This window comes from Patagioenas fasciata, chromosome 1 (assembly GCF_037038585.1).
Source record: "Patagioenas fasciata isolate bPatFas1 chromosome 1, bPatFas1.hap1, whole genome shotgun sequence".
Lineage (NCBI taxonomy): Eukaryota > Metazoa > Chordata > Aves > Columbiformes > Columbidae > Patagioenas > Patagioenas fasciata.
In genome coordinates, this window is record NC_092520.1 from 161,040,015 (window position 1) to 161,053,624 (window position 13,610).

General features: G+C 37.0%; 1 protein-coding gene across 9 annotated transcripts in view; it reads right to left on the reverse strand.

The window, feature by feature from the left end:
* Positions 1–4,131: 4,131 nt before the first annotated feature.
* The window catches only part of KCNC2 (potassium voltage-gated channel subfamily C member 2), a 103,897-nt gene continuing 94,418 nt past the window's right edge, over positions 4,132–13,610 (reverse strand). For 4 of the 9 annotated variants that reach the window (XM_071799314.1, XM_065853602.2, XM_071799312.1 and 1 more), the window contains exons 4-5: positions 11,062–11,229; positions 5,147–7,251 (exon numbers count right to left, since the gene is read on the reverse strand). In XM_071799314.1, coding sequence (XP_071655415.1) covers positions 7,115–7,251; positions 11,062–11,229 — 305 coding nt within the window. In that variant the 3' untranslated portion in view covers positions 5,147–7,114. Of the gene's footprint in view, positions 7,252–11,061; positions 13,323–13,610 lie in introns of those variants that run through there. The other 5 variants (XM_065853621.2, XM_071799317.1, XM_071799324.1 and 2 more) reach the window with 5 other exon arrangements.

Below are 13,610 nucleotides of genomic sequence, written 5' to 3' on the forward strand. Positions count from 1 at the left end.
TGAGCTCAGTCGTGGTGCTGTTAAGCTCTATAATTCTTCCATTATTCACAGATTTAAAGCAAACTTATGTAGGGTTAAGAAGGGATTATAAACAACAGTAAATACATACATTTTGTTGCTGTGATTTCCAACCAAAACTATGAAGACAAATTTCAGAACTGGAAATGCTACAGTCAATGTCAAAGCACTGACAGAGGGAAAGCTGCATATTTTTATTTCTGTGTGGTTGCAGTCACATGTGACCAATTCCATAAGAGTTCAAGAAAACTGTGTCCTTCAGTGCTCTCTCTACCCCCCTTTCCAGTGTTCCAGTTCAGAAGAAACCTGGTGTTTCATGTCGTCAATATGAAAAAAAAAAAAAATTTACTATTAAACAATTATATTGTTTTAAGAGTTTCAGAGTGACAAACACTGCATTGTACCAACAACATTCATAGGCATGGAGAAAATAAGATTTTCATAAAACCGTTGTGCTGTATTTAGTCACAAAGCAAGCAAATCCCTGTAAGAAACTGAAAATCTGTTCTATATTTAGTATCAGCCTAATAGGATAATGTGGCTACGGTTTATAATTCTCCACATTGATGGAGTTTCACATTTTTTCACAGCAAAGGCCAGCCTTTTTAAATAAGTCTGATCTTGTTCTTTTACAAATAAGCTGTCCTAAGATCAAGGGAAACAACTTTCACTTTCTTCATTATGTTCATTATCTTATGCAGGTCTAATGCTGCTTTGAGGAGGCCAACACGAAATTGTTTGCTTTCTGTGTTTTAAAGAAAGGGTGCCTGTACCATCCTGCAAGACAAAGATGGATTACAGCTATCTATTACAGTCTCTGTATTTCCCAAGCAATATATTTTTCTTCGTATTACAATTCATGTTTACAGTCCTATAGGAGTCACAACCATTCTATGGAGAAAACATTTAACTTAAAATAGTACTCTCTGACTTGCTCTAGCATCTTATCTCCAAATCCTATTTGGGAAGAAAACTGAGAGTTTCATGTGATAGTAAAACGCAGCAATGCTCTAAACAGATGAATAATATAGAATGATATATCCTGGAAGTTTAAGTATAGCCTAACTGTGGCCCTGGTTTTAAACTGCTCTCTAGTCTTCCACCTGCAAATAATCCAGGAAATGTTAAATGAAATGCATAGCATTTTGGTGCTAAATTTTCAAAAATTGTCCACCTCCATTTTCTTTTTTTAAAATATGGTGGAATATTGCCATGTGTGAATGTGAAGCTGCAAAAGTATGAAACTGAAATCTGTCAGCTGTTCATCAACATGCTCATGAGAAAAAAAATGCAAGCAACAGAAGGCTGGTTTTGGGCAGGAGATTGCAGGGGGTGGGGAAAGCACACGTACTTTTCCAGAAGGCAGTGAGAAGCTGCACTTAGACCACAGCTCAGGTTGCTTCTGCAGGTTGTGCCATGGAGCCGGGAGCTCTGCACCAATCAGACCTGGCTGGGGCACACCATGGAGTTCCTTGTGGATCTGGTGTGTGACAGGCCTGCATCTCTGGGGCCAGAAATGAGATACCTCTGTCATTTTAATGTGTCCTGTGGATATTCAGTTAAGTAGGAGGGAAATGCTGGTAGTGGCAGACCAGCTCGGTACTCAATGCCTAACACTAAGATCTCAGTATTTGATTGAGCCAACTCTCATCTTCAAAACGCACCACTTTTTTTGAATAACTTGTTTCTTTAGAAATTAAATAACTAACAACTATTTCCAAGGGGAAAATAATCTATTATAAAATTATTAATATTTCTGATAACTTAAGCCTGATAGAAACTTTTGTGCCTTTTTTTCGTAATTTCTTCTCACTCGGTTAATATTCAAAGGTTCTGTTATGGAATCGTTCAAATCACTGCTTGTAATACAGCATAATAATATATTCATTTTCTCTTTCTAGTAGCAGTTTTCCATTTCAATTTCCTTTATCTGACTTCTGCGTGATTTATTCTGATGATAAAATGTCCTCCTCTTTCATATAGTTTTATTCATTCATGACTTTGAAAATTCATATCTTCACATGAAATACATTGGTAAGTTTGCTCATTTCAGATTGGCCTCTTCCCCCTCTAGTTTTCAATAACTCATTTGCACAGAAGCTTCCTTAAATTTCCTTCTCTTTTAACAGTTTTAATTTAATCCAGACCTTTTGTAAGAGAACTTTTAGGAACAATAATTGTTTCACACATGAAAAAGCCCCCTGACACACAGCATGGTATTAATTATCATCAGCTGCATGTTACTTAGCAACTCTGGCACCAGTTTACAGTACACATCTGTAACACTTGTAATACATTCTCAACATTCACTGGAACAGCAAAGTTTTCTCAGTGCTGAAGGAGACCCAGTAAAAACAATAACTGCATTCAAAGTCCAAAGGTCGCACAACGTGCTCATCTCCACACTATATCACAGATTTTGATCTCTGCACCGACCCTGCTGTTGCATGAGTTTATCTTTCAAAAAGATGCTCATTTTTGACATTTTGATATTACAACTTTAACAGGCAACCAAGCCTTTGGCAAATAGTCTTATTAGATGCATTGCTTCTAAACTCATTGTTTAACTCCTTATAATTTTGACTTCTAACCCTCAAATCTTACTTATACAAGGATTAAGTAAGGTTTTTGATTCTTAAAGCAGGCCCAGATATTCCCACAACTGCCCCTTGGTGTGTAATTTACCTACAGAATACCCACACTCACACAAGTATCTTCCTCCTCAACCCAAAACTCCTTCCTCCAGGAACAGTTTTGTTTCTGCAGGGCTGGAGGTCCCTGGGTGCTCGGATAGATCTGCTCTGTGTAAGCACATCACACTGTGAGGACGCTCTTTACAAAAGATCATTACCTGTACTTATTTTTAAAGGATGATCAAAAGAGGAATTGAATGTAAATGTGCTGTCTATCCTTCATGTAATATCTGAGACCTAAGAACTGCGTTACCCTGAAGAGTGAAATCTAGGTTCAAAGTCTTTCTCAGTCTGAGAAAGTTAAATCTTGGTGACCTACCTCCTATGAAAATTCACTTTCACCCTTTCTTGGGCCCTAAAGCAGAAGAACAGGAGGGGGCAGCCTTTGAGGGCTGGTGGTTAAGTCACCTCTTCCTCTTAGAACAATTGGGTTTGAGTGGTAGTCCCAAGACACGTGAATGGGCTCACTATCAGATTGTCCTCCAGATGTGTCTTAAAAGAAAGCATTTAAACATGGCCTTGGTTCTCTAGGGGAAAAAATAAGAGGCTGCAATGAGGACATTCTGGACTCAAGACACTATGTCAGTGGAGGTCCATCCAGGTTTAAACTCCTTACCATTCAGAGACAGTAGAAAATGTCAGATGCCATCTGGCTGCCGATGTTTTCTACAGCCTTGCACAGCACCCCACATCACATTGTCTGCATCCCATCTTGGGGTCCTCACTGTCTCCATGTAGCAGAGAGGAAAGCCAGACACCTCTCCCTGGGTGCTCGTGGGGCAGACATCAGACGTGCATGATGACAGTTACCTATGAGCTTTGTCCTGGTTGACCATCACAACCCTTCTTCATGTGGATACTGCTCACAGGTCACTGTCCAATCAACTTTTAACCTTGGGGCAAAGTCAGCACATTGGTATGTCACTATAACATACTTTCCAAAATTTGAATACCTCTTCATCCTGTTTTCTGGAATCTTTCTTACATTCTAGCACCTTTTCCAGAATACTGTGGTAAGGGCCTCTCAAATCATGTAAACATCTGTACTAGCTCGCTCATGCCTCTCAGACACTCTGCTCATGTATTTAGGGATTTCATTGGTTGCCCCAAATACAGTATTGGATTAGCAGTTTTAATCAACTATTTATCACCTCCTGTTCAGGTTGACTTCACATCAGGATGCAGTAAAACTGCTGGATGCAATAAAACTGCGTTGAGTCTGACAATATCTAGCCCAATCACAATTTCTGCATGAGGTTATTAAAAAGAAGGAAGATTTTCAACTGTTTTAGAAGCCAGCTTATGCTAGTCTTTGAATTAGCTCCTCATGTACCCCAGTAAACTGGTTTGACAACTGGGATGGCCAGTGGGAGGCAGGAGACCGATATAGCTAAAGAAAGCGCATGAGCCACTTTAGAAGTTATGTTCCAAGTTCCTCCCCAGGTCTTTTACCTTTTATTCTCCAATTCAGGTATTACATTTCCACTGGTTTCCACCAGGATCGTGCATGCACCTTGACATGTTCACAGAAGTTCCACGATACAGAGTTTCACAACTGGGACAGGTCCCTACAATCGGGACACCAGGGTGACAAAACAGATTCTGGAGAATTTCCCGCTGAATAGGATGGAGAGAACATAATTACCACATCGTAGCACTACAATGCCTCATAAACATAGAATAGACTAGATCCATTTACCACAAAAATCACAGAAAGTAACTAATTAAAGAATATCTCTTTTATGTAAAATATACATTTGTAGGATATAATTTTAATACATTTTTTATATTTATTGATGTTGAATTTGCAACACTGAATTAAAAAATAAAAAATAAAACCAAAATAGTCTTGCTGCCAGAATTTTATTTCTTCTTATGCTTATAGTTTGAGGTAACAATGAAATAAGACTGTGTGCTGTGAACAGTCAGTGATGTTTGTCTGCAGTCACATTTCTGTTATCAAAGTGAAAAGTAAACTTAAAACTTGGCATGTACACCAGAATTCATACAAATATAGATCATGGTAAACTGAGAAAGCAAGGACTTACGCAAACCTACTCTGTTGATATTTGTGACCTTTGCAAAATATACCATTATTATGCCAGAAGTCAAGACAGATTTAGTTTACATCACTATCATTATTAAATGTGTGTCTTTGTATGATCCACAGCACAACTTACTGCAGGAACCAGGAAGAATATACACAGGGGTGTGGGTCTTTGCATGGAGGCTTAGCAATGATGACTTGAATTCAGCTTTTTTTGATATAGATAAAAACTGATATTCCATGCACATACATTTTATTTACAGTTGACTCATCGACAGTGACTAGTCACCCCTTCCTCTGGCAGCAGTAATTATGAGCAGTCTTTAGTCTTCTTTAACAAGTTCTACTTCCCATGTAAAGTCTCAGTGACCTCCTCAAGGCATGAGTTGTTTATCAGGGCCCATTCAGCAGCAGCAGTCTCTTTCCAGTACAGTCCTTGGTATGGCTAAATTCCATTGTCCCTTTTTCAGCAGTCAAAAATCCATGATAAATTCTGTACAACACTGTAGTTAATATAACAGCAGCACCAGATATTATATTAATTCCTTTGCTAAAAGCTGTTTGCAATTATATCTCTATTGACAATATTTTACCAAAACTAAATCAATGTACATCTCTCAATATCAGAAATGTATACTTTGATAAATACATTATTGTACAAGAATTCTGACATGCAGGTCATGCTATTGGGCTAGGCTATATACACAAGAACATGTTACATGGTCAACAAGAAGTTATATTTCTTTTCCTAACAAAAAAAAATAAAACATGACATTCAGGGATCATTCAAAAATATCAAGGATCTCTTAAGAATTAGGTTGTTATGGTCTTCCCCACATAGTTCTAAAACTCTACATTTTAGAGTAATTTTCCCTCACCAGCCCAGAACATCAAATCTGCCATTGCATTTATCCTTTTGCATAAACAGAGGCTAATATTGAATGAAAAAGCCACTAGAGGAGATACAGTTTCAAAACTGTAATGAATGCTGGTTGCTAGGAGGAAGATTGATGCAATAGGCAACCGGTCAGTGCTGTAAAGCCGCTACTAAATCCCACTTGAAAAATCTTCAGAGTGCTCACGAGTTAGTCTAGAGGACACTAACTTGCACTTCAAAAATATATATATTTGTATCTATACACATAAGTATAGTCCATATGAAAAAAGAGAAAAGGAGAAAAAAGTCCTTAGTTAACCTTAAAAGGGGGGCATTTTAACAGTATCTCTGTGCTTTATGGAGACAGATGGAGAATACAGTAGACAGGTTGCAAAACAGACAGACAAACAACATATAGGACAAAGCACCTCAAAAAACATTAACTGAAAAAATTTTTGAAGTTCATGAGCCAGAGGTATAAGGTTGGTCAAAAACCCAACTTGAGAAATACTGCCCTCTTACAGTGGTACAAAAAAAAGCCCCCAATAATCTTCTCAGTTTTACTTGGTAATCAACCTTTGAAAATGTTGAAGAACCCTGCAGTAGAGAAATTACTACAGTACCAAGCAGCACTTGCTAGCTTAAAATTGCAAGTCTGGATGGCGTTTACCTTTCTTGCATGTTTTGTGCCTTCCCCAAGCCATTAAGAAAGAGATCTGGCTTCTGCTTGCGTGTAACCAGTAATGACAACCTCTTTGCAGTTATCTGTGTGCAAACAACCGGAGACATTCAGAACTCTGATACAACAATCCCATACCAAGGTCAGTTAATCACAAAATAAAGCCATTTATAAACAAGTAGATTGTTAAAAAATAAAGGAAAAAGGTTAAACAAAGAAAAACAATCCCACATGCAGACCAGTTTATCAGTGCTTTCATCTCAGCAGGATGGTACAATGTGAGAACATACATCCAGAGCCCTCTGTGGTCTCCGTGATTGGCAACACAGCTTCTCAGGTGATGGAGACAGGATGGTCCATGCAAATGAGCAGACCCAAGTCACATTGTTCACAATCAAGACACGATTCCAGACATCTTCAGAATGGATTAAAGTCACAAGAAATGAAGGTTCAATGGAGTGACTGATAATTAATTGGAAGCACATTATTTTAAGTAAATCTCCCTGAAAATATGCTTATTTATTGAACATACTGGCCAACGGCATCCACTACCTGTCCTTTTATTGCCACAGGAAAGTAGGACAATATAGTAGATAAAAAGAGAAGCGCTACCTTAGGTAATCCTTAGAAGCCAAGATAAAAATCTTCAGCTACCCAAGTGGCATTGCTTACTACTGACAGTTATACCATGCAGGAGTTATACCATATTTGTGGAGCCTATGATTAATGCTACATTTATTTCCCATATGTGGTAAACAGTATCTGAATTAATACTATGTAGCCGATTGATGCCATCTGGTTTACAAGATGGAAGGGATGGGAGACCGAGAGCGCCTTAGAGGACAAGGTGAGCTGTAGGGTGATGTTACTGGAGACAGTCGCAGAGCATTGCCTGTCAAGCCAGCTATGTTGTTTAAGCTTCGAGATTTTTCGTAGCCTTGTATGAGAAAATGCACAGACATCAGTTGAATTCAGCCAAAAAAAAAAAACAGACAAAGACAAACAATACAATGTCATGTAATCCAAGGAGCTATCTGGGCCTCACAGAGAACTCAACGCTGAGACACATTACTACTGAAATATATTAATAAATAAAATTATTTACAAATTAATGTAGCTATTCTTTCCCAGAAAATGAAACAGACCACCACATGAGAGGTCTGAACTGCTCTTCCACTTTCCATCTTGCACTCAGTGCTGCTCTGTTGGCTTCAGCAGCATTGTACAGGGTGCAAGATAAAGAATCCCAACACAGTTACTGGGTGAACTGTCTGGTTAAGCATAATTAAAACCCCATTAAAACAGACTATCAAAACACTTAGAATTATATAATCTCTGATAAATAAAATCATTAATAAAGGATTTTTTTTTCTTTAAAAATAAATAAAACAAAAACAAGATAAAGTTTCATACAGGATCTGTAAATCCCTTCTGCAGAGTGAATAATACTATGGGGAAGAAGCTTCGTCTTCAGAAATATTAACCCCTAAGACTTTGTGGCTAATATTGAAGTATAATAAGACAGCAGATTTTGACGTATTTGCAAATGCCTCCTGATTGGCAAATTTAAAAGACCGTATTTGTGCTCATTCTCCAGCTGACTCAAATGAAATAAACAGTATTAATCCACATATGCAAATAGTAAATAATTAATCATTAAGTGAGGCAACCACATATTGCTTCACAATTTGGAGGGAACATTGCACTTGCAGACATTTCTATTCACATACACTGTGAGCTCTAGCTACCTACTTTTTGCTACAGATATGTAAATTGTGTTCACTGTGTAGAGTCTATGCTATAAAAATATGGAAAAACATTGTTATTCACTGCCTCACTGTCTCAATACTCAAGTATTTTCAACAGTACCCAAATAATCCCACCTATGAAGAAAAGCATCAATCCATCAGTCTGGAGAGAGATTTCAGAAAGGAAATACAATGAAGATGAAGCCAGACAGGACCTCCCTCCTCCAGTACACAGATACGTGCTTCACTGCAAGCATGAGAAGTCCCATTGATTTCAAAGTATGTGCCTGAGTGTTTGTCAGGTTAAGACACTCAGGTATAATTTGCCTAGAGCAAAATACTAAGACTTTTCCTTAAAAAGTTATAAAATGTCAGTGACAATACAGCTAAACATTACACAGGATGTCACAAGGCCTTTTTTTTGTCTTATTGAAACAGTTAACTGATTCAAATTCCAGATGCCCAGATAACAGGCAGTTAACAGACAATTGTTAGTATCTTCAGAAAAAACATATCTTAGGTTCACCTCAACCAACAATTAACATATTTCTTATCTATTGATAATTCCATACTATAAAACTATACTTAAAAGAAATGTATAACCTCATGTCTGCTGAAATTTTGTACAATGTTATCTCCAGATTGCAAGGGCAGGCTAGGTTGCGATGCTTCACAGACTTTTGATACATTTCAAAACCAGCCTCCAGTTTCTGATTTTCTATCAGGATTTACACAGATTAGAAATAATCACGCTTGAAAGGGGAATAGAAGGAAAGCACAAGGCTACTGTATATATTTAACCTCCCCTGTAAACATAAAGCTTAAAAAAATAATAATCAGGTAGCTTTTTTTTTCATACAGAAACTAGAAAACTTTTTTTTTTAATCTTTTTCCTTCTATTTTTGTAATGATGAAAACAAAGAACTGATAGAGGAAGATGGTAAAGACGATAAAGAAAACAGGAACTCCTAAAAAAGGAAAACCAGATACCCAAAATGAATAGAGAGATGATCCAAAATCAGCACTTTCCAAGTATTTCTGTGGGATTTGGATCACCCCTGAATCAGTATCATTTTAGAGCTGGAGATAAGCTATTAACACAAAAAAGCTTAGAATAAATGATCATTGAACACAACAAAGAACCAATCTAGGAATGAACCAAACAACAAGGATGTACCAAAACAATGAAAGGGAAAAAATAAAATTAAAAGTAATAGACTTGATGTTTGAATTAAATTCAAGTATTCAAGACCATTTGGATGCTACTTGAAAATGTTTCCTTCTTATAAGCTAACTTCCCTGTTCTCTATAAAATAAACTTCAAAGTCAGTGGCTATAACATTCTAGCCTAGATTAAGGTTATCACCAGAGCCAGCCAGCCAAAGAGCATATTTCTCATTGAGAAACTGTCAGTTCTGAAATCAAGACTCATTTTTCTAGTAAAAACTATGAAACTTTTTTTTATTGAACTTACATTTTGAACTGAAAATGTCCACATGGTCTCAGCATAAAACAGGTTTTATTGTTATATGAATACGTCTTTAGTAGCTAATAGGTAACTTTTTAATTACTTCTGACCTAATTATGATTACTGTTAAGTAAACAGCACTCAAATGTTTATACTAATATTTCTAAAAGAAGTCAAGAACCTTATCTTGCAAGATACCATGGTAATCTGCCTTATTCAGGTGTTTCTGACCTTCTCAAAAGACTGGACCTTCACCAGTAGAGATATTGTAAATAATCCCAGTCATTGAGAAGACAGTGAGATATACACTCGGAGGAAAGTGTCTTAAATCTGTGCAAAAACATGTTTGCAATGAAGTCCCATTCAATCTAAACATTATTTACAAATACCACACACGTTTAACTCTGGTTGCCTTCATAGGTTTCATCTATTGAGCTCATGCTTTTGAAATGTAAAAAGACCATTCACAGACTAACCCAAGAGAAGTCCTTTAATATCTGTGGCTGGCTGGGACAGCTATGTTTATGATACACAAAGCAAGAAAAAATAATAAATAAATAAAAAAGGGCAGAAAAATCTCAGCCAAAAATGTTTGTCCAGTGTCACATGGCTACTGCAAATGAACTCTGAGGTGAACAACTGCACTTCAGCGCTCAGGAATGTGAAAGCTGTTGGAATGATACAATTTGCCAAGAAACCAAAGCAATTTCTATCTAAGGAAACAGCAAGACTACCACTGACATTGCTGATTTTGGAGCTATGCCTTGAGGTTAGGTTTCTAGCTGCAGCCAGATGTGGCCTGATGGGATAGCCCCACCATCAATCATCTGGGTGATCCATATAATGACAGAAGTTTTGGCAAACTCTGCTTGGGAAATCCAATCCTGCTGAACAGTGAGTAATCAGATTTGAAGAGGCTGAGTAACTAGAAAGGCATTTTTAGCACCTGGCAAGAGCAAGCATTGTTTATTGTATTTTAATTCTAGTTGGAGAAGACAGTCACTTTTTAGCATTAGTGGTGTGCAACAAAGAGGAAGCATTTTGTGGCATTTTAAACTCAAACTTTTATTTGAAATAAATCTAAATCTCATTATATGCTCTGTTATGTTCAGAACTAAAAATGTTGCTTACTTCTGACATTTCAACCTTTTAATTGTAATTTATTCAGCTGTAATTTTTACTAAGTTATTAAGTGCAGAACAAAGCTAATAAGTAATTAGGTTTTTAGAATGACAAATGGTATTGAGTGATGAGTGGTTGAATAAGTGAGGTCTGAATTGCAGGCTTTTCCAATACAGGTAAAAGACAAATGTAGACACAAGTGAAATGATGGTCCAACATCAAGCACATTTTTGTGAAGGCTAAAGGAGATGAGTGTTTCTAAAAGGAAATAAAGGAATAAAGAAAAGAAGATACATTGTGAGTACAGCGTTTCCTCTAAGAACATTGTGTACAACATTTTACTCTAAGCTTGCTTTTCACAAGCACATTGCTGAGTAACCTTTTATGATCTAATGAAAGACATCCATACCTTTCCTGATCCCTCCATCAGTAGCACACGTGTAATCACCTGTTGTCAGTAGGAAACATGTTCCCCCTCTTCTGTTTTTGTCTCTGGTACTAGAGCGTCTGATTGGAGGAAGCCTTTCCCCAGGTGAGAGTGGCTGCTCACTTCCTGCACTGTCTTCACCTGATAACACTGGTTAAAGCACCATGCCCATTTACAGACAAGAATGAATGAGGAAATGAGACATCACAAAGAGCTTATGCTGAATGCTGGGTTTTCCCATCACTCAAAAAATAATTATAAGGTAAATCATTAGAAGAAAACAAGATTTCAGTTCACCATTAATCAGTACAAAACAACAAAAAGTATATTTTTTTATTCAAGAACAAATGATATTTTGACTTTTCTGTTATTTTAAATCTCATATAAAGTTATACTAAGCTAACATGAAATAAGAAATAATCAAATTGAGGCTCAGTTCGTTGCCTATTATGGACTGTAACTTTTCAGAGTACAGCCAGCCTTGGATATTTAAAACAAGTGTTTATTATCATGGTCATCCGTTTTGTAAACAAGAGGTCATGTTAGTTATTGTTGCTTATAAATTGTTGTTTAGCATATTTTAAAGACAATTCCACCCCCAGAAGGGTCAAATTTTCAACTTTTGGCACTAAAACCTGTTTAATAACATACTTAGCTTTCATTTCTATACTTATCACACTTGCACGACTTGTCATCATAAGCACCAAACATTAATGGTGTCTTTGGTCTGTGTAGTTTATTTTGTCAAACAGTGAAACTCTCACCTCTCCTGATTTGGCACTCCCAAAGGAATCTCTTTTAAAATTATCTACTATTTCATATTCAGGCCACACTTAAAGAAAAAAAATCTCTGCTCAGTACAGCATATAAGAGGTAATGGCATGTTATTAACTTCAGATTTACCTTTGCATTTAAACCTAAGCATGTGTTCTTCTGAAGTGTTAGTGCAAAGGGCTATATTCAGACTTGAAGTTTTGCACAAAATTCCTCGTGATTCTAATAGCATTCTCTACCAGAAACAAAGCTTCAATGCACAGTGTGAGCAGTGACACTACTGAAGAGAAAGGTAACACCTTAAAAAGGCTCCTGTTTGCATATTCTAATGCAAGGATTTTGCCCTTTCTAACGTCAAGAATTATAGCACTTTGTAAATAAAGCTGCAGATACAGAAAAGTGTCTCTCTGCTCTGATCACACTGAGCCTCTTCCATTGTGGAATACCTTTAGTAGGACCTGATAGCACGAAAAACTGTTAGCATTAACACTTTAAAGATGTTGTCTGAAAGTGGGTATCAGTCAAAGCACTGTAAAACTATATTTCATCCTCAGTGTGCTCAGTGTGAGTCCTTTCGAGGGTTTCCATCCTCTTAAATATATTTAGAATGTTCAATAAGCTGTGTCAACTTTGTGAACACTCAGAGACTGAAACTGAGCTTATTTGAACATACATGCTATTCAGTAACAGAGCAGCAGATAAAAGACTGATATTGTTCAGAGACTGACTTTCAAAACTCTTATTTTTCAAAAATAAATTTCAATTACTAAATGACACCAGTCATGTTGGTTTTGCTGTTATTCTTTAGAAGCTTTCCAACAGGAGTCTAATGACTGGTACGTGAGCTTTGTAACTAGATTGTGCTTGGTTTAAGAATAAACAACTTTAAGAAATAAACAAAAAAATCCTTGCTGCTAAAAAATTAATTCTAGTTATACTGAGAGGTAAATTTTACTCTTTAATTTGAAGATACATGGGATATGGGGCATTGGCTTGGAAGGCCAGAGGCTGCCATTTGACATGTATTTTCACACTGATTAGCACAAAATACTCTCTATCCACCATCTGGAACTCTAACAAATAAGGTAATATAAATCATAAAAATCAACACTAATAACAATGATGTTACTAGGGGCTGTCATTTTCATTTTTCTTGACAAACTTTACATCATTTATGCTATTATCTTTCAAATAATAATAAATATCATGCAATGTTTCATCTAACACAGACGAAGGAGGTTCTTCTAGCCAGGGAAGCAGAATGCCAAATGGAAAGAAAGCTAGAAAGATAATTTCTTCTTATTTCCTTTGAGTGCTGGGCTTTTGATGTAAAGCACCTGCTCCTTTTAAATGACTGCTTCTTTGTAGGATCTTGCTTAACAGGCCACGATGTGACACAGGCAAAGCTGACACGAGAGACAGACACTGAGGCAAAACACCATGGAGTCCAACAGGGTGGGACACGGTGGCTGCTCAAATAGTCACAGTCATGCAGAAAAACAAGAAACATCCATACGACGCAACAAACAACAGGCAAAAGAAAAGGTTGATATCATCAGCAGGAAAGCATTCTCAACAGAGCAAGCAAAACTGTATAGACCAGCTACATAGAGGTTTGGGAACATTGCTATATCTATTTTGTCCTCTATGAGACTGACACACGCAAACACTGGAGGGGAGAAGGGTGGGAGCTACGTCTTCTCCTGGCAGAAAGACTGGCTGCTTTCTGATCCCTACCAAACATACTGGTCTATAAA